General features: G+C 40.8%; 1 protein-coding gene across 2 annotated transcripts in view; it reads left to right on the top strand.

The window, feature by feature from the left end:
- Pla2r1 (phospholipase A2 receptor 1) overlaps positions 1 to 22,337 on the top strand; it is a 122,638-nt gene that overhangs the window by 29,189 nt on the left and 71,112 nt on the right. For both annotated transcript variants that reach the window (XM_076928811.1, XM_034496575.3), the window contains exons 4-7: positions 5,379 to 5,552; positions 11,951 to 12,064; positions 12,598 to 12,738; positions 21,514 to 21,708. In XM_076928811.1, the coding sequence (XP_076784926.1) occupies positions 5,379 to 5,552; positions 11,951 to 12,064; positions 12,598 to 12,738; positions 21,514 to 21,708 (624 nt within the window). The remainder of the gene's footprint in view (positions 1 to 5,378; positions 5,553 to 11,950; positions 12,065 to 12,597; positions 12,739 to 21,513; positions 21,709 to 22,337) is intronic.

The raw sequence follows: 22,337 nt of genomic DNA, 5'->3' as shown, positions 1-22,337 counted from the left end.
GGAACATCTTTAAAATATCTGTGTGTAAAATGATGGCTGCTGTTAGTAAAAGTTGATTGTAAAGGAGCAAGATTTCAACTTAACACATGGACAAACATACTAACTCTAAGAGTGGAGTTAAACTCTGTTAGGAAATAGGCATAATGAGCAGGGTTCAACTCTGGCTTGTTTAGAGGCAAGTCTGGGCCGTGCCAGCTCTGTCTGGGTTGTATGCTGCCACACACAGAGAGAGAATTACATCTGGAGATATTTTTGGAATTCTATCCTCTGGGATGACCCAATTCACCCCAGGCTCTGCTCAGTTAATATAGTTTCAACCAGTAATTTGAATGATGAAACGGGATAGATTGGTACCAATCATAATCACCACCCTCACCAGAGTCCCTAAAATGGATCAACAATGTGTTATATCTCTCTTCATCAATAATTTAAAAAATAAAACAAAACCAAGAAAATGTGTGCTTCAAAGAATCCATCAAGACACTGAGAAGAGCAGTTAGGTCATTCAGTCCTTGCTCTGTGTGATTAATGCCCCTCGTTTTGTTCCCAGAACACTCACCACCAAAGATCTCCTTCAAATGGGAGAAAATATTCACAAGTCACTTGCCTTGTGGGGACACTGTAGCTAGAATATAAAAGGAATCTTGATTTTATGCAATCCAAAGGTCCCCAGGGGTGGTACCACCCCCAGTGAGCAAGCCCCTTGTCTTAGTTACTTCTTCTATTGCTGTGAAGAGACACCACAATGTGGAAACTTATAAAAGAAAGCATTTAGTTGGGGGATTGCTTACGGTTTCAGAGGGTGCACCTGTGACCATCATGGCAGGATGTGTGCAGTCAGGCAGCTGTGACAGTAGAGCAGTCCCTCAGAGCTTATATCTTACCTGCACAAGTGGGCTTTGAAACCTCAAATTCCATCTTCAGGGACATACCTTCCCCCAAACAGGCCACACCTCCTAATCCCTCCTAAATAGTTCACCACCTGGGTGTTGGATCCAAAAGCACTTCCAGTTCCCCAAACTACAAAAGGTTCTACAAATATCCAAAAGGAGCTCAACCTGAACTGTAGGGGGATTTCTGGAGGTTAGCTGTCTTCGTTCCTCAGAACTTGTAAAACCGGTTCCCATCTGTCAAATGGAGACAGGACTTTTCCCTTACCTCTGGGCAGAAGAGATGGATGGCTCCGTTGACATTGTGTATCAAAGCCCATACTAGCTTCCAGAATCCTCAGGATCATAAAATACCTGTTACAGATTTCAAAGTCCACACTAGCATCCTAGCTCCCCTCACCTCCTCCTCTGCCCTCAGTCCCTCCAGATAATGGGCTTCCCTCCCCCAGCTACTCATCTACCTTAGAACCTGTCTGTTCTCACCATATGCCCTCCATTCTCTGTCTCTGGTTATTTCATCTCCTCTCACAGAGAGCTCTGGTCATGTTCAGTCTACTTCTCTTTCTCTTCTCTCTTCTCCTCTCTCCTCTCTCCCCTCTCCCCTCTCCCCTCTCCCCTCTCCCCTCTCCCCTCTCCCCTCTCCCCTCTCCCCTCTCCCCTCTCCCCTCTCCCCTCTCCCCTCTCCCCTCTCCCCTCTCCCCTCTCCCCTCTCCCCTCTCCCCTCTCCCCTCTCTCTCTCCCCTCTCCCCTCTCCCCTCTCTCTCTCCCCTCTCCTCTCTCCCCTCTCCCCTCTCCTCTCTCCTCCTCTCCTCTCTCTCTCTCTCTCTCTCTCTCTCTCTCTCTCTCTCTCTCATCTATAATAAAAACTTTCCCCTTAACCATGACATGAAGCAGTCATGTTAGCAGTTTCTTTACTGTGACCCTTCAAATACTCCAGGAACCAAACATTCAAATATGAGAGCTTATTCAATCCACCATAGCCCTCCCGTGTCAACCATTAATCAAGAAAATGTCCCACAGACATGTTCACAGGCCAACTTTATGGAGACAATTCCTCAATTAAGGTTCCCTCCTCCAGCATGACTCTAGTTATGTCAAATGGACAAACTTCTAAGTATCATATTATATAATACATATTATTAAGAAGTAAAAGAAAAATGAAATACTGATACATGCCATAACATAAATAATCTTAGAAACATAATTTGAAGAGAACAAAGCCAGGCACAAAACAGCACATATTATATAATTTCAGTTATATGAAATGTATAAAAAGCAAATATATAGATACAGAAACTACATTAATGACTGCCATTGTAATACAATAAAGCTAAATGGGCTGGAGGCGGTAGGAATGAGGACCAAAAGGGAAGTGGGGAGTCAGGCCTCAATAGTGCTGTGTTTCTTCTTTATATAATTTAAACATTCTAAAACAATTATGATGCTTCCACACTCTTCTGACTATACTAAAGATTGAATTATGGAATTTCAATAGCTGAATTACATAGTGTATGACTTATGTTGCAATAAAAACTTTAGGAGATGGGGAATTACAGACAGTATGTGCATAAAAGTATATAGTTATTGAGATAGAAGGAAATAGCTAGGATAGGGAGAATAAATTAGGGAGATTTTTTTTTTTACTCTTTTTTAAAGACAAAAGATACTCAGCCATCTTGAAATGCATCTGGAAATGGGGTAACTGAGGCACTAAAGATTCAGGAAAGTGAAATCACTTCATGGCTTCAATGTGGTTTCTCAGAAAACAAAAGTGGGGTTCTGACCTACATTCACCAATTAACCTGTTTTAGACATAAGGGAAAATCTCAGTATGAGGATTAAACTGTTTACACAGAAGAGAAATTCTTAATAGAAAAGTCCAAGGAAGATCATAGAGTCCATGGTGAGAGAAAACGAGAAGGAACTGACCCAATGGCTGAGACCTTGTATGTCTAAAGATGTCTACAGTATTTTCTGGCTGATACATATATTTATAAATGAGTTCAATATTAAAATCAAAAGAAAACAAGATTGTCACCAAACAATATTTAAGGGAGGGGAAAGTAGGAAGAGAAAGGAAAAATTTTTTAGGAACCACTTTGCTGGGGTACCTAGAATATCCTCATTGAAATGGAATCCTTCATCATTAAGATGAAATCTGTCATTGTTGCCTTTAGGTCAAATGGCCTGAGATGGCTAATACAGAGTAGTGTAAACCCTAGATTGGCCATGCTCATCTGGAATGACCACTGAGAGACACTGTAACAAATTTTGTAGCAGAAAAAACAAACCAAAACAAAACAAAACCAAAAAAAAAAAAAAAAAAAAAAAAAAAGCAAGGTGATTCCCTGCTCTCAGTTTCTGGATCAGGTCTGGTTTGGGGATCAAGGACACACGTTTAAAACCTGTTCCTGGTTGTAAAGCAGATGTTTCCTGAAACAAGCACTAGGAAAGACTGTCTTTAAGGGAAAACGTCAAAGCCCTTCCATAAAGCAGGTATGTCTGAGTGGCCTGTGATTACTTGAGGGTGGTAACAGGCAGAGGTTAGTCCTGGGGACAGGGTACCTGCTGCTCACTCCTGACATGGAGAAAGACCTGACAGTAAGTCTGAATTATAATACAGACCACAGCCATGCACATGATAAGAAAAGCTGTCACCCGGGTTCTGTTTTTGTCAAGAGCTGGTCCTGCCCTTTCAATGTGATCTGATTTCAGGACTTCCTCAAATTCTCCATATTAAATAGTTGCCGTGAGGGTTTTGTGGGTGATACTTGTGGGCTGGGTATGCATAGCCGGGGTATGTTAGATTTGACTTGGGTTTATACTATCTGTGATGAGGTCTAAGATTATATAATAGAGAAACTTCAGTCAAGTGTTTGCAGTAGACACTAACAAGTCAGCTCATTTACCACTCACATTTGTTTAACTCAGCTGTTAGAATTTATAGTTCTGTGCAGGCAGCCCTGGGTGCTAATCTCCAAAGGGCTGCTTCTCTCCATGGGCTGCTTCTCTCCATGAGCTGTGTTACTCTCCACATCTCTTTTGAAAGCTTTCAATCAATGCCATGCCAGGGGAACGTAGCCAATCTAAAATCTAAACCCAGTGTATTGTCCATTCCAGGAGAAGGCCTACCTTCCATCGAAAGCCAATGCTGGATTCCATCTCAATGAGAGCGTTCTAATTATCCCAGCAAAGTGGTTTCTAAATTTTCCCCTTTCCCCCACCTCTTTTTCCCTCCCCTCCCTTAAATGTTGTTTGGTGACAATCATTTTTTTCTGTCTTTCTTTAATACTGAACTCGTTTATAAACACAGGTATCAGGCAGGAAATACTGTAGGTGTCCTTAGCTGTAAATTATTTACTAACTTCCAATGAACTAATTTGGTTCTTGAAAAAGTATGCAGTAACTAGACATGAAATCAAACTTCAACATTTCTCAATGGAGTTATCTAAGTATTCTAGGTTAAAAAAAAAAGAAAGAACACACAAAAGAGATTTCGTTGTCAAGTCAGTTGGATGTATATCAAATTAGTATTAATCAGGTTTCTTAAACACAGGAATCTAGGAGTCTTCGATGTGGTGGTATACATGATGTATTTGTAGAAGAACCCTATAGACATTATGTACCAAACTGTCTTGGGAAGTGTCCTGACGTCACATTACTTTAAGGGCTATACTTGGGAAAAGAACAGTCTAGACTGTAGCACATTGCCTGTCCGTCAGTTATACATATGCCAAAATACAGGTGACATTTTCTACACTTTGTAATTGTGTGACTGAGTTTGTGTTTGAGAATTAGTTCACCTCAGGTGTTGGTTAAGAATTTTAGCAAAAGCACACAACTAGGCCTTTGTTTTCTGTCATTTCAATAAACTTCAAATTTCAGATCTATGCTTCATACTCTATTAAATTTACTTTTAAGCACACTATGAAATCTTGACTGGTGCCTTACAAGTGGATTGTGTTTCTATTTGTCTGAAAGAACTACTTAATGCTGATATCATTATCCCTATGCTGGGTGAAACTGTGTTCATGTTTGACACATATAGATACTCCATCACGTTCACCCCATCTTGGGAGTTTGGAATTAGAAGAGAAAGGGTTTGGGAACAGTATTAAGGAGTATCCTAAGAAACTATTCAATTCCCAAGTTTAACATGGAATTCTAGATGCTTGCTTATTAAAGAATCAAAATATTATTTCCAAAAATACTTCATTTCCATTTCTTTCTCTTAAAACTAACTTCTCTTATTCCCTTGGATGTATCAGAGACTCTTTACTGATCATTTCTTGAGCTTCCTGAGGTAAATTTAGAACACACTTAACCACAAGATATCAATGGAAGAGCAATGCATATTTCTCATAAAGACCTAGTCAAGGCACTGAAGTTTCGGAGCTTGCAAGCTGGAATCGTTTTCTTTAAATGCATCTTAGATATCACTGCAGAGAGAATACTGCCATGAGTGTTTTTAACAAACTTTGTTTTCAGCCTCTACAAAGGTGTTCTGTGATGCTATGTGGCAAAGGGATGGTGATTCACACATTTGCTACCAATTCAACCTGCTCTCGTCTCTCTCTTGGAATGAGGCACATTCTTCATGCCTGATGCAAGGAGGTGCTTTGTTAAGCATTAAAGATAAAGATGAAGAAGCCTTCTTAATGAGTAAGTACAGAAATGGTGCACACTGATAATAATGTAACAAAAAGGCTCGTGTGGACAATTCTGTTCTTGGACACACACACAAAAATATATCCTTAAAAGTGTTTTTCTTTTCTTAATATAGCCCAAATTCTAATTCTGAAGTTTAAAACCTTAATTTTGTGTGTGTGTGTGTATGTGTGTGTGTACATACACGCATGCAGTTGTCAGAGGACAATTTTTTTAAGAGTCAGTTCTCTTCCTCAAGCATATGGGTTCTGGGGATCAAATTCAAGTTGTCATGTTTGGTGGCAAGTGCCCTTACCCACTGAGCCATCTTGCTACCCCTCTAATCCCTAATGTGTTTTCTATGAACACTGTACCATTCTCTTTCACATCTACTTATGCTTCAGTTTTCCCCTTGAGGAAGGAAATTTGAAGCTATAGCACGTGACCCAGGTGAGCGACAACTGGTGGAAGAAGCTCCTCAACTTAAATACCAATTCTCATCACCAGCAGAATTTCGACATTCAATTCCATTGGTAAATAATGAAATAGTCTACTCGTTGCTAGCTTATCCATCATAATATCCAGGCCATCAGAGACCCTTTTGTAAATTCCAAAACTTGGAAAATTTTCAAAAGTGAAAGAATTTAAAAACCCACCTGCACATGTAAGACAATGGTATTTCAAAGGGCCAGCAGTGATGGAGATGAAAAACAGCTTTACTTTGTTCCCACATTAGGCTAACATGGTCTCTTTCTCTTAGAAACCTCCATTCAAGCAAAACTGAGCTTTGACAAAAAAGATAATTTTATGGATATATAATATGATAGTGTTGGAGATTTATTAAAAGACAAATAGATCTAAGATATAGGGTCAAAATAAAGTTTAGAAGTGGCCATTTCTAGTACGTTTCAGCCTGGAATGTGCTGTTTGGGGAGACAGCTTTCCTATGGCATCTCAGACTGATCTCCTTAAGGCAACAGAATGCCTTGACATTGGTAAATCAGAGCTCATGGAAATGTCCTTCTAGATAAGCTACGCTTTGTTTTATCTGATCCAAGAATGGGATGTAGTCAATGCTAGGAGATTTTTACCTTCATTTCTAATAACACTTATTTTAATAAACATCAAATAGGTCTTTGGCCAGAAAACAGAAACAAAGAAACTAAGATAAAATATAAGCTGTGTTTATCAGAGCAGATCAGCTAAGGAACTGCCAATGAAATCCACCAATGATTTAGTTGAGTCCCAGACAAGCCCCCATTTAGCCCATTCTCTACATCAGCCTGAAGGGTTTCCTGTCTGTTAGGAATCTCTATTCAGACAAACCCAGAGTTTGTTGCTCAATGAACAACAAAAAAAAGAATATATGGATATGGGAGGCCCAATATAAAGTAGAATTAAAGATTTTGTAAATGACATTTTTAACATGATCTTAAACACAGGGGTTAATAGAGAAGCACCCAGGAAAAAATAGGGTAGACCCAAACACTGATAACAGCTTCTCAAGAGAGAGTCTATCTAGTTATCTTTGCAATAAATATTTGTAGAATTTTGCTGGACTCAAGTTACATCTCTAAAGATTGCTCAGAAATCATTCTTCCCCATTTCAGAACACTCCTCAGAGATATAGTTTACACCAATGCTAAAAGTTCAAGAATTTTCTTTTGGGGCTAGAGAGACCAAGATGACTTAGTGGTTAAGAACACTGGCTGTTCTTCCAGAGGACCTGGGTTCAATTCCCAGCATCCATATGGCAGTTCACAGCTGTCTGTAACTCCTGCTCCAGGGGATCTGACACCCTCACACAGACATACATGCAGACAAAACACTAGTGTACAAAAATAAATAAATAATTTTTTTTAAAATGATATTTGTTTTTTTTTAAAAAATAATATTTCTCTGAATAAAGGTATAAGGTGATTTATGAAGGGTATGGTTTAGATTTAGGAGTGGGAGGAGAATGTGGGGAGCTTGAAGTTCTATATAACTTTAGGCTAAAGTATACACAATTTGTTCTTACATTTGACAAGGTAGCTTGAGAAAAAAAAATTATATTGTCTCCGTAAACAATTTTGGCCCTATCATTGGTCAGTGGTACCTGAGGTTACCTGTCTCCATCAGCAGGACATATAAACCAGACCTGGGATAAAAGGCTTCCCCTCCCCACCCCCCGTGCTTTCCCTCCCATGTGTCCATAATTTTTCCTATCTTTGTTTCCTGCCTCAGATAAAATTGTGAAGATGAGCTGGAAAGTATGCGTCTTCCACTTGACAAGGTAGTTCAGTGGGTAGAGGTGCTTCTTCACAGGTCTGATGACCTCAGCTCAATTCTCGGATCCCAAGATGTGGCAAGAAAGAAGCAAGTCCTAAGAGTTGTCCATCCCCCCCCCCCCCATGCGCTCACCACTGTATGCATGCACCTCCACTCACATATTAATATTTCTTTAATAATAATTAATAAATTGAAACATTAAGAACTATCAAATTCATTCATTTGATTGAGTTTCAGACACAATTTTTTTTCTCAAATTTTACATCACCTGTAGTTATTTTAGCATTTGAAATTCAATCATACAGAAAGAAAAGCAAATGGAAAAAAAAATCTGCCATAGTTCTACAATTTAGGGATAACCATGCTCTGCCAAAGCAAGTAAATATGCGGCAGACATGATGCTCTGGTCGCTGAGATAAACACCATGACCAAGAGTTACTTGGAAAGGAGAGGGTTTATGGGTTTATTTCCTTATATACTTACAGGTAATAACTAGTCATCACTGAGGGAAGTCAGGGCAGGGACTCAAGGACAGAACTGAAGGACATGCCATGAAGGAGTGCTGCTTCCTGGCTTTGTTTAGCCTGCTTTTATATGCCACTGAAGACCATCTACCCAGAGGTGCCACCACTCACAGTGGCCTGGAGTCTCCCACATCAGTGATGAATCCAAAAAAAGCCCTACAGACTTGCCTACTGGACAATCTGATGAAAGAATGTTCTCACTTGAGGTCTTCCTCTTTCCAGATGACTCTAACATGTGTCAGGTTGACAACCACAACAAACAAATCCTAGCCAGTAGTATCTATAGAGATCGGTAAAGTATAAAAACACAAGGTGCCTGTGCAGTCCAGGTACTATCTAGTACACAGACAAAAAAAGAGAGAGACTCCTGTTTGTATCTGAAGCCTGCCACCACTACTTGCAGGGTTACTCAAGAAGCGATTTAGCTTCTTGACATTTCAGCTTTACCCTCTAGGAAGTGGAAATAATAATAGTAGCTAGTTGGTGGTATACAATGTATCTTATAATGCAAGGGAAGCCTTAGGAAAGTGTCTCACATGCATAACAAACAGTGCCGGGTGACTTAACGGTGGTGTACACATTTTTATAATCTGCTTATTTAATTTACCTGTATGTGTTCCTGTCTATAAAAGTAGATCTATAGTTCTATATTGTGTGTGTGTGTGTGTATTATATGTGTGGCATATGTACATGAGTGTGCAGATGCATATGCCCCTGCACACACACTTGGAGGGCTGAGTAAGATGACAGGTGTCTTTCTGTATTACTCTCTGCCTTATTCTCCTGAGACAGAGTCTTTCACTGAACCAACGTTTCACAGGTTCAGCTAGGCAGGCTGACCAGTCTTCCTATATTTGCCCCAAAAGGTTGAGGCATTTTGATGTGGGTATTGAGAATGTAACTTCAGGCCCTCATGCTGGCAGAGTGAGCATTCTTACTCACCAAGGCATCTTTCCCAGCCTACATCTCATTTTAATTATTACCGAGTAACGTAACTTGCAGTAACATATCAATCTACCTTTGGAGTAGGCAGATAAAATTACTTTGATATTTGTTTGTCACTGTTGCATCCATTCCCACACATAGGTATGTGCTGTGTCCCAGCTACTTTATCTGTATTCATGGAATGAGAGTCACTGGATGTGAACAAGGCAGGCTCCCAGCTTTACAAAGCCAGAGACATCTTCCAGAACTGACTGAGTTAAGTGGGATCACAGGGACTGCTCAGCTTTCCTCCACAGCTCTGCACAAGTGGGGAATTACCATCAAAACTAATTTGAATGAATCTTCTTGGAGTAAAATGACAATTTCCCAAATCATTACTAATGTGTAATGAGTCTTGTGCAAAAGCTTGCACGCCGTTCATGAATTACAGTTGTTATCTATCTTAACTGCCGTGGTTCCTCATGGGAGAATTTGTACCTATTCATCAAACTTGAATAGCAATTTAAAAAAATAAGATATGTCAATGGCTTTTATTTAAACATTTCAATTCTATAATTAGGCTTTCGGGATTGTTTGGGAAAATAGAAGTCTATTCATAAAGACAGAAACTGTCCTAAGCAAAATATTTTTAGTGGTGAGATGAGTCTAACATCTCTTGCTAGTCGCCAAATTGTGAGATAAAGAATTATCTAGGTTGTAATAAATGGCAAGAAACATCCAAAAGGATTTAGTCCTGAGTTTGTATTCATGTGCTAAGGGTAAACTTATAAAGGCAAATAGACTAGGGCAGAGGGGTTGGGTTGGTTTTTTTTGTTTGTTTGTTTTGTTTTGTTTTTTTGTTTTTTTTTTTTTTTTTCTGATTGTTTGGACGGATGATTTTGTTTTGTTTCTGTGTGTGTACTTTTAAACACTAATTACAAGTTGTATGATCCTTTTATGTATTTTCGTAAGCACAATTGCATGGTTTTGAGTACAATGAGTAATTCTAAGAATAACTAATATTTGAATTATTTTATTTACAATATCACTTCTCCATGCCCTGTCAGTGAATCTTCCAATCCACCCTGACCTTATGGGAAGGTCAACTGATTTAAGAAGAGACTGGATATAATGCCACAAAAACTTGGATATGGAGTTCATATACAATATGTTCTATTTAGTCTTAAAGCACCTTTTATTTTTTTTTTCTAAAGTGACTCCTTGAACTTCCACTGTTGTATTGAAATGTCCAATTGTTGAGGAACAGCAGCAGACTTACATGTTAATACACTCAATCCTTGCCCTGATAACCACATAACCTGTGGTCCAAACTGAGGAGCTTGGGAGAGTAGCGGGGCTGCAATTAATTACTGTTCTGAAACAATAGGAAGGAGGCAAGCCCAGACACTCACTCTCTGGACATAACCTGCCTGCAATTTCAGGCTAGGTCCCTGAATTTACAAAGAAGACAGACAGACAGACAGACAGACACACACACACACACACACACACACAGAGAGAGAGAGAGAAAGAGAGAGACAGAGACAGAGACAGAGACAGAGACAGAGAGACAGAGACAGAGAGACAGAGAGACAGAGAGACAGAGAGAGACAGAGAGAGAGACAGAAGAGGGAAACACAAATAGAAACAAAGACAAAGACACACACACACACACACAGAAACACAAAGAGCAAAACAGAGAGAGAGACAGAGTCAGAGAGACACATGGAGAGACAGAGTGATAAAGAAAGAGGCAAGGAGAGAGAAAGGGAAGAGAAGGAGAGAAAGGGAGTGGGTAAATTATTTGAAGCACATGAATCAGAAAAATATGGTTCCCTCTTTTACAGAAGACATGTCAAAACAGCAATATCAGAGAGGGTCACAAAATTAGCCATTTTCACTGAAAGTCATTGACATAGGTTGTTCCTCCTACCCCAATTTTATTGTACAAGTAGTACAGGTTCATACTAGAAAAAAAAAACCATTTTTCAACTTAGGCACACTAAAAGAAAAAACATACTTATACAATTTCTTTGGTCACATTGTTCTGTGCAAGCATGTCAGTCCTGTTTATTTACAGTTTCCGTGGAAGAGACATGATCCGATTAACTAGGGAGATGCTGCAGTACTGTGTTTAGAAGCAGGGACCAGAGAACCACAAAATCCTCTTCTCAAGTGTGTGGGCCCCCAGGCTGAGTCCCCCGTGCCGAGGCCTCAGAACACTGGGCTCCCGCACTATGGCACTATGATGCTTTTCTTCAGACAGCTTTCAGCAGCTCTGCTTGGTTTCAGTTCACCCAGGGTGAGCACTTGCTTCCCTTCACTCTGTGGGCGTGGCCATGGTCACCTCTGCCTCCACCGTCTAATACTGGAAGTGTGTGAGCTGCAGGAAATGGGAGAGCCTCATATTCTGGAACAACACACCTTCCGATAGACTAGAGCGGGGCGTTGCTTATTGCTGTCTGCAGGTCTTCAGGAGTTGGCTGTGTGACTACAGATGGCAGAACCCTGCTTTGTCTCACCGAAGCCCCAGCATGGGGGTCATGACACCTGTTTATATCGTAGTCTGGCATTACCTATGGCTTTAAGACACGACGAAATAGCAATTCAAGAAAGCAGCGGAGCCTTGCGTTTGGCTTTCTTTTTGTGTTGTCTATTCGCTTTTCTATTGAAACGCCGTGATTTTCTTTTCAGAGCGGTTGAGCCAGGTAGCTAAAGAAGTGTGGATTGGTTTGAATCAGCTGGATGATAACGCTGGCTGGCAGTGGTCTGATGGAACACCACTCAGCTACCTGAACTGGAGCCAAGGTACCCGCGGCACCTAATGTACCTTCAACATGCGGGGAATGCTACAGACTTAGACATAGCAGTCCCACAAAAAATATCTTATTCTGAGAGTGGTTAATTTTTACCCTCTTGAGTCAAGTTCTCTTGGGTTACCCAGGAAAGCCTGGACCTCTCAGTCTTTCTGCCCTGACCTCTTCAAGTGCTGAGATTGTGGGTGTATGCCACCACACCTAGTGGTTTATAAATATTGTTTTATTCTTCCTGACTTCCTACAAGGCGAGCTTTGCAGAAGGCAAAAGCCAGAAAGATAATCTATTCAGTTAACATTGCAGGTCTATGGGGGTCAAAGATAGACTGCTGTTTTCAAAATAGCAACAAATTGTAAAATATTTCCTCTACTTTGATACAACAAAAGTGGCTCTGTAGTCAGGTCTAGACTTGAACTTCAAAAATCACAATCACAGTGAGTGTCCTGTAGGGGGCGCTACGGAGGCAAAGAGAAAGGCTACCTTCGGTGCTGAAATTGCATTTTTTTTCTGTGAATTGATTTTCAGAGGTAGCTCCTGGGTCATTTGTTGAGTATCATTGTGGAACCCTGAAGGCTGCCTCAGCTGCCTGGAGGAGCAGGGACTGCGAGTCTACCTTGCCTTATATATGCAAACGGTATCTAAACCACACTGCTCAAGAAATCCTCGGTACGTGCTCCTACAATCAATCGTCCTTTGGTTGTTGACATGTCCCCTCCACCCCTTAAAATTTCTCTATTCTTGCAAATAATTCATAATTGGGCCTTGGAAAACTCAGGTTTATGGCTATATGAATAAAAATGTATGTGACCCCTGCCATCCTAAAGTACCATACCTACCACAAATGCATTTACACAAAACCAGAGCAAAAGGACACCAGCCAAGTCAACATTTCTGACCTTTCTTCTTTTTAAAGATTTTCACCCTTCATCATTCCACATTAGAAAACTGAAGTATGCTTTCTTTGATAGTTTTGCGTTTTACTTGTGGGATTCCTCAAACTTAAAGGTAAAAGGAAATATCTTAGCAGTACTTTCTATTACATTGATTTTTTCTTTTTGTTCGCCTTTTAATATAATAATTGTACACAATTATGGGGTGCAATGTGCTTTGCTCCATATGTGTTTTGCAATGATCAGCATACCCACTGCCTCAAATATTATTATTTCTTTGCAGGGAGACCATACCAATGCCTCTCTTAAGGCTATTTCAATCTTACAATGCACCATTTAGACTCTGGCCACATGGTATGCAACAGAACTCCAGACCTCTACTGAAGTGTTTTCATGTGTCTACCACATTTCAGATTTCATATTAATAATGTGGTCTCCCCACTAAAATAATGAACAAAATTTGGGTTATAATTAAAACAAATAATACCTAGTTATAAGTTAGTATAGTCCAAGTCTATCATTCTCACTGGTTGTTATTCATCTGTGTGTGTGAGTGTGTACTGACATATATGTTGACAGTGTCTAGTGTATGTACAAGATGTATACATGTGGCATATGTGCACATGTGTATGGGTGTGCATACCCATGTGAACGTTCTGAGGCCAGAGGACATCAGGTATCCCGCTTTCCCACTCTGTGTCTCTTTCCCCTGAGACTGGGTCTCTTACTGAACCTGGAGACAGACTGGCAGGCAGCAAGCCTCCTCTCTCTGCAGCTGCCTCCCATGCTAGGATTATAGACACGTGCCTGACTTTTTCCATGGGCTCTGGGGATTTGAACTCGTATACTCAGGCTTGCTCAGCAATCACTCTTACCCAGTGAGCCATCTCCCCAGCCCTAATTATATCCATTTCTAATGTCTATTACCTCATTTAGCTTCTGTGGGAACTACTATCTTAACTTAAAAGTGAAAATAACAGCAAAGCCAATTTTTAAAGAATTATTATAAGATAATTAAAATCAGCTCTAGATTTTAAAATACACTAAATCATAATTTGTAAACATTACCTCTGCCACTTGGGTTCTAACTGTTTCTTCCCTCCAACGGCAGCTGTCCTGGCTGTGCTAGAGAACTGGGTGTGGTGTGAGATGGGGGTGTGTGGGTGGGAACAGTCACTCATAATTGTATGGAGAGATTTTCCCATCATTCCAAGCATTTGCTAGAATTGCTTGCGGCTGTTATGCATGTTTACTTTACTTTCTGTTCTGTTCTGTTTTTCCTTCTTTATTTATTCGTTTCTTTCTTCATTTTTTGTCTCCTCTTCCTCTCTCTCTCTCTCTCTCTCTCTCTCTCTCTCTCTCTCTCTCTCTCTCCCCCCCCCCTCTCTCCTCCATCACCTTTATTTTCTTCTGTTTGACTTGCTGGTCTCATCAGTGGATCTAGTTAATGAATTGGTTTGATCATTTACTCCAGTAGGGTCACACTATGTTTCTGAGCTGCCAGGAATCTTTTTTGCTAAATGACACATTAAAAAATGATAATAATAAAATTTTAATGTGCTCGAAGGGTACAGAATTAATGAATGTATAAGAGTACACATTGTTAATTTCAATCAGGTGGAGTATACCTATGACCTCAAATGTTAATCATTAGTGAAAACCTGCATGCTTGTTCCCAGTTTCTTAATGCTCAGCCCATCACTGTCCCCTCCAGCTCACTGTCACCCAGCAGTGGGTAGCTTCTCCTCACCCCTGCCCAGCCTATCACTTCTGTCACCCTACTTCACAGTCTACAAAAGGATGACAAGTTAAAATTCTAACATCAAAATCCACGAAAACGTCGTTACATTCCACATGAGAGCACGTGGTCTATGTCTCTCTGTGCCTGACTTAATTTACCTAACGTAATGATCTAGGTCCACCCTTGCTGTCCAAATGACAGGATTTCACTCCTATGACTGAATAATATTTCATTAAATATATTGTGCATGGTGTAAGTATATCACATCTTTCTATTGTTTGCTGAGTGTCACTTCGGTTGTTTCTGTTCTTGACTATTGTAAATAATGCCATGCCACCGCTCTAGAGGAGATGGGACCTGGGAGAATGGAGCTGACAAATGAATGGACTAAAGTCCCAAGCAAAAGCCAATTTATCCAAAGCATCAGACAATTTATACTCTGGGGGCTAAGAAAGGTCACCCGAGTAATGTTCTCATTAGTTTAGCTGTAGACAATCACAGAGACAAGCCACACATGGCAAAAACATGTTTTTCCATAGAGGCATAGCAAGGATAGTTTAACCCTTTAATTGAATAGCATCAGCAAGCAATGAGTGACCTGGAGTAAAGTCACTCCTCTCTGCTTCTCCTGGGAGGGATACGAAAACCATTCCAAGAATAATTCCGTGTTTCGAAGAAATTGAGGTCACAAGACTTTTGCCTTGTTTTCTTGGAGCTTTCTCACAAGCATTCAAAATTCTCCTCACAGTTCTCAGACCCAATTCCAACAGTGCTACAATGGACATAGGAGTCCAGCTGTTCTTCTGAAGTACTGATTTCATATGTAGAAGCTTTCTTGTTTGACAATACTCATTTGTCTGATACTACTTTCAATTGCTGTGCTTCAGAGTCTTCTCTTTCAAATGATCCTCACCCATTTCAATATCCTGAAGTACTTGCCCCCTTTTCTTCAAACAGTTTCATAATTTAAGGTTTTTATGTAAGTTATAAACTCATTTTTATTTATTTTTATTTTTTTATTTTTTTGCAAATGCTGAACACAGCCGATTTTTACTTTTCGATATATGGCCACTCCGTTTCTCCACCACTGTTTGTTGAAAAGGCTCCTCTTTCTCCAGTCTGTGGTCTTATAACTTACCTTGAAGATCATCTGCTGCAATGCATGGGCTCACTTCTCAGGTTTTTTTTTCCTGTTCCACTGGTTAATGAGTCTGTCTTTATGCCAATCCAATACTCTTTTGAATACTAGAGTTTTGTAGCATGTCCCAGAGTTAAATTTTGTTCTCTTCACCTAAAGTGGTTCTCTTAGTTGGGGTTTCATTGGTGCAAAGGGACAATATGACCAAGGTAACTCTTTATAAAGGAAAACATTTAATTGGGGCTGGCTTACAGTTTCAGAGGTTCAGTCCATTATCATCATGGTGGGAAGCATGGCAGCGTCCAGACAGACATGGTGCTGGAGGAGCCGAGAGCTCTACATCTTGATCTGAAGGCTGCCAGGAGACTGTCTTCTGAAGGCAGCCCTCAGGGGGTCTCTCTTCTGTACTGGGCAGAGCTTGAGAACCAGGAGACCCCAAAGGCTGCATACACAGTGACACACTTCCTCTAGCAAGGCCACATCTATTCCAACAAGACCACACCTCCTAATAGTGCCACTTCCCATGGGCCAAGCTTATTCAAACCCACCACAGCAGTTTTTACTGTTTAAGCGATTTACCATTCCAGACAAAGTTAAGGCTTGTGTTTTTTAGTTCTGTAAAAAACATCATTAGTATTTTGTTAGGAATTGAACTGATATTGCAAATCACTTTGGGTACTGTGAACACGTTGACAATATGATTCTTTCAATCCATGCACAATAAATAAATAGCCTTTCAATTTTTATAATTTCCTTACTCTTTTCACTGTTTTATAAACTTCATTACAGAGATTTTTCAACTCATTGGCTACATTTATTCCTAGGAATTTTTTCTTATTCTATTTTTCAGTTGTTGTAAACAGGTTTTACTTCTATCTCAGACAATTCACTGTCAGCATATAGCAACAGTCCTGACTGTTGTTGTTGTTGTTGTTCTGTTTTTCATGACACAGTTTGTCTGTGTAACATCCCTGGCTGTCCTGGACCTCATTTTGTCTTCTCCTCACTTTGTAGACCAGTCTGGTCTTGAACTCACAGAGACCCTCCTACCTCTGCCTCTTGAGTGCTGGGATTAAAGGTGTGAGCCACTACTCCAGACCAAACAGTCCTTACTTTTGATGGGCTATATAGAATTCAGTTATATTTCTAATAGTTTTCTGTGACAATTTTGAACCCTCTTTTCTGATTTGAATGCTTTTCCTTCTTTTGCTTGATTGCTTTAGTGACTGAGCACTTCAGGAACTACTGGACAAAAGTAGTGAAAATAGTCCCCTTGTAATGGAACTCAAGGAGAAAGCTTTCAGCCTTTCTCTGTCCAGTTTACACTATGAAGCATTAAAAAAAAAAAAAGCAATAAAGGGTTTCTGGGTTCAACCCTAAGCACCACGTACACCACCAGAAGGTAGAAGCAGGAGGATCATGTCATCCTCGGCAGGAGCACCAGGCCAGCCTAGACTACATGAGGCCCTATATTTAACACCACCACCAATAATAACACTTCACAATACTCCTGAATGTAGGCTGGAGGGAAGAAACGGAGAGGGGGCATAAAAAATATTGCCCAAAAATAGAACAAAATTTGATGGATATATGAAGGGAACTAAAAAGTAAAAGCATAAAAGTATAGGGAGTTTGGAAGAGACAAGACTGAAATCATGGAGGAAAAGGAGGAGCATCAGAGACACTTCTTTCCAGCTCCCCAGAAACTAGCCACTGCCAGTTACAAGCATGGAGGGGTTGGATGGCTGAACCTGAGGATTCTTGCTGTCTTTGGTTTTGTTGTTGCTAAAACTGGATTGGACAAGTGTTAATGTCTGCCCAGTTGTCTTTATAATGGGGGGGGGGGGAGTTCCTTTTCTGCAATACCAGTGGCCTCTGCTGGCCAGGCTTACCTTTGTATTCTGGGGGATGGGGGGAGAGTTCCTTCTCTGCAATGCCAGTGGCCTCTGCTGGCCAGGCTTACCTTTGTATTCTGGGGGATGGGGGGAGAGTTCCTTCTCTGCAATGCCAGTGGCCTCTGCTGGCCAGGCTTACCTTTGTATTCTATGACTTGGCTAAATGTGCTCACCCTCCTCAGACTCCTGGTGATAGCCCCTGGGGGGAGGGGCTAATCTTTTACCTGGTGGTTGTCCCCCAAGTGCAATGGAGTCTATGGGAAGATACCATAGCATTAGGAAGAGCACAGGCAGAAAACCCATCCTCACACATTACTTTTTGAGTAATGTCTTAGCTACTTTTCTACCCTGTGACAAAATACCATAACCAAGGCAACTTATAAAATAAAGCAATTAATTAGGCTTGCAGTCATTGGATTAGAGCCTTTGGTGGTATGAACAGCTGAGAGTTGTCATCCACAAACAGGAAGCAGAGAGGGCACACTGAGAATAATAGGAGGCGTCTGAAACTTCAGAGCCTACCCCCAATGACACATGTCCTCCAACAAAGCCACACCTCCTAATCCTTCCCAAACACTAACTAGGGACCATCAACTAGGGACCAAGCATAAATTCTAGGGGGGGCCATTCTCATTCAAATCACCACAGAGTTAGTGAGCCTGCTGGAGGGATGGTGTGGTGGGTATCACACCTTCTGGACTTCAGAATTCTTAGTCTCTACCCCAGTGACTCACGGGTGTTGGCTTCAGAGCTCAGAGCTGTCAAACTGCAGCTTTCACAGAAGTAGCTTTTAGTCCACCATGTTACCCAAAGTGCCAATGTATTCCTTTCCATCTCCAGTTTCACCTGAACTTTTTTTTTCCCTTAGTCTGGCTAAGGGTTTATCTATTGTATTTGGAGAATTCTAGTAGCTTATTTCAGTGACCTTTTGTAATTTTTAATATCCATGTCATTCCTTCCTTCTCTGGTCTTTATTATTCTTCCCCCCTGCTAATTTGGAGTTTCGTTTATTCTTGTTTTGCTGACCAACCCCTTGAGATGCAGCAAGGGAATGGGTGTGGCTCTGGGTTGCCCCAGCCATTTCTATCTCTCACAGCTAAGCAGAGGATTGATATACACTTCCTCATTAATGCCATGTTTGCTTGAGCCCATACATTTTGGCATATTGTATCTCTATATGCACCTGTTTCAAAAGAATTTTTTTTTAATTTCTTAACTTATTCTTTGATTTATTGCCTGTTCAAAAGCAAGTCGTTTAATTTCCATGAGTAAGTATAGCCTCCTCTTTCTCATTTTTGAATTCTAGTTTTATTGCATTGTGTTGAAAAAAAAATAGTTGATGTGATTTCAGTTTTTGTCAATTTGTTAAGGCTTGTCTTGTGGCCAGCCACATTATCTGTCATGGAGAATAATTTATGCCGATGAGGAAAATTGTGAATTAGGCAGCTGTTGAAATGTAGATGTATGTAGGGGCCATTTGGCCAGGGGTGCAATTTGACTTTGCAGTTGCATGGCTGGCTCACAGTGTGGACAGTCTGTGTATCACTAAATATGAGGTGCAAATTCCCAACTACTGCTGTATTGGAATCTCTCTCTTCCCTTAAGTCTGCTAATATTTGCTGTGTGTGTGTGTGTGTGTGTGTGTGTGTGTGTGTGTGTGTGTGTGTGTGTTTAAGCCTAGTAAGCTTCTATAAAGCAGCTGTTTTAATTTCCATAGAAGCTCTAGAAGCTCTCCCAGACTGATGACTGGCTAGTCCACTTCTAGAACCTTCTTTTGACTACTGGATGTAGGCATGGTTTCTTGAAAACTTCCAATACTTATTGTCATACAGCAGTGTCTAGCCACTTACCTTGCATTTCCTAATCTAATTTTGTTTGTGCCAATCTTTCTAGAAATGCTAATCTGGACGCTTGTTTTCTCTAAGCCACTAGTCACCAGATAATGCCAGATAAAGTCCAGTTTGCTAAGAGCTTGGTATTGGCACACTGTCACTCTTATCAGGCAGCAATCCAAGTCAGCTTTCACCCAATGTAGTTAGTATGCTGTTAACTAAGAGAGTATCTAGAGAGAGAAGTCTGCCCCCACGAGCCTTTCCCCTAGCCAGGTACACCCAGATGCATCACTCACTGTCAGACACTGAAGGGTTCTGCCCAGTTCTAGACAATAGACCTAAGACATAGCTATGGCGACCAGACTGTGCTGCGATAGGAAGCTCTGTGCTAGCTTTCACTCCCTGCCCTCTAGCAGATGGTGTCCTGACCTCTGCCTTGCCTCCTTAAGGCCATTATTGCTACAGTCAGCTTTCTGGCCAAATGCAAGACTCAGCCCACAGTTAATAGCTTTGTGATAGGAGTGCAGGGCTTTGTCTAGCACTGGGTTTCACCATGGAAGCCCTGGTGCTGGGTCTCAAATCTAAGACTACACTGAATTCAGTCTTCCTCCCCTAAGTAAGAGGAGTCTGTGCTGTGGGGCTTGGAGGTCAGAAAAGGATCAAAGGCTTGACACAGACCTCTTTCCTTCCTGCTGTCCTCACCGTCTTCCCATGTGGTTATACTAAAGGGGGCCACTATAGCATCCTGTCTGCCGTTCTTAGCTCTTCTGAAGAAAGGCTGGTAAAAATCAAGAGAGAAGTTTTGTTTTTTATTGCTGGAGAATGGGAATTGAGCCACAGCCTGTATGTTAGACCAGCCCTCCAACAGCCTCCAACAGCACCTCACTGGGCCTCTCAGGCTGCCTTGCAGGTCATGACACTGCTCCCATCTCAGACACTCCTCATTCAACTTCTTTCTTACATTGAGAGAACAGTTTAGAAGAGTGTTTTTCCTGTTGTTCACTGCTTTTGTTTAGGTTGCTAACCGTTGTAATATCTAAATGTTCTAACACCCTCTGACTGTGATTCAGTGGATGCAGTGTCCTAAAAGTCATTTTGAAAGAATGAATTGTGTCTCAAAAAGTAATGAAATCATACCTAACCACACAAGTTCCTGATATCAATTAATAAAATACCCCCAAATGCAGGCACCACCCAGGGACAAGCTCTCCCACAAGATGAGAACTAAAACCTGACCTACACACCACCACCGTCTCCCCAAGTGTCTAAAATGTCATGGCAGTTGACCCTGGGAAACCTGATTCAGACTTCCTATCCATCCAGCGTGATGACACAGATACCACAGTGACCTCAGGAGAACGATAAAATGAAACTTCATCATCTGTGTTCTAAAGGAAGTGAACAGAATTTGAGGGTCTTTTAGCTCCAGGATAAGGACACCTACCCTGTATAAAATCCTTGGAATATCATTTAAATTATATTTCATAACAGCCCTTTTATACTATAAGAACATTTTTTAATTAGGCAAACCAGTTACAGTCTCTCTCTCCTCTCTCTCCACTCTTTCTCTCCCTCTCTCTCCCTCCCTCTTCTCTTTCCCTCCTCTCTCTCCACTCTTTCCCTCCCTCTTCTCTTCCTCTGTCTCCTCTCTCCCTCCCTATCTTCTCTCTCTCTTTCCTCTCTTTGTTTATATGTATATGTTTGTATGCATGCATTTATATATGTATGTGTGTGCTGTGTGTGCCCAGTGCTTATGTAACAAAACAAAAGGGCTCCAGATCCTCTGGAACTGGAGTTACAGGTGGTTGTCAGCCACTATGTGGGTGCTAGGAATCAATTTTGTGTTTTACTTACTAAAAGTAATCATACTGGTGACTATATAAAGGTTATTGAGTAACACCAGAAGTAATTGTGCAAATGCTGTTCTTTCTGTTGATTTATAAAGAAAAGGACTCCTGGAAATACCACACCACTCACTGTGATCCTGACTGGACTCCCTTCAATCGTAAATGCTACAAACTTAAGAAAGAAAAAAAGACCTGGCTCGGGGCTCTGTACTCTTGCCAGTCTAACGACAGTGTGTTGATGGACGTAGCTTCATTAGCCGAGGTGGAGTTTCTTGTAAACTTCCTTAGGGATGGTGAGTACCAAGACCTATGAAATAGTATAAGTAACTACTATTTAATCAGAGTTGGAAAGAAGTTAAACTATTTTAAAGTGATAATTTATGGTATATACTTATATGTATGATGTATGTACTAATACATATGAAATATACATTCACACATATAGTCAAAGGTTTTAAAAAATCTACAGAAACACAATTCACTGGTCTTTTGTAAGTCATATATTCAGAAGCTATGTAATATATTTACATTTGCCAAATAGATAAGATATGTTTGGTTTTTTTTTTTCCCAACCTATACAACCCAACCTATACACTCAGGCTCAGGGAAACTTATGGAAGAAGGAACAGACAGATTCTGAGTGCCAGAGAGCCAGAATGTCTGCTGTGAGATGCTGCTTCTAGATATGATAGAGGAGTGACACTCACGGAATCTTAACAATATTGCTGGCTAAATAAGATCTGTGTAATGGCAACACCAGTTGACATGCCAATGAAGATAGGGGAAATCTCACAGGGCCCTAGATGAAGAGCTATAGCCAATTAATGGCTGCAGAGAGAGGAAGGATCAGTTTTCTTCACAGATAAGATGTTATTCAATCCCAAATGGTCGGCCCTAAACACATGCACCTACAAGAAACACT

This window comes from Arvicanthis niloticus, chromosome 2 (assembly GCF_011762505.2).
Source record: "Arvicanthis niloticus isolate mArvNil1 chromosome 2, mArvNil1.pat.X, whole genome shotgun sequence".
Lineage (NCBI taxonomy): Eukaryota > Metazoa > Chordata > Mammalia > Rodentia > Muridae > Arvicanthis > Arvicanthis niloticus.
Note: the sequence above shows the minus strand (reverse complement) of the source record. Positions and strands in the feature narration are given on the sequence as shown.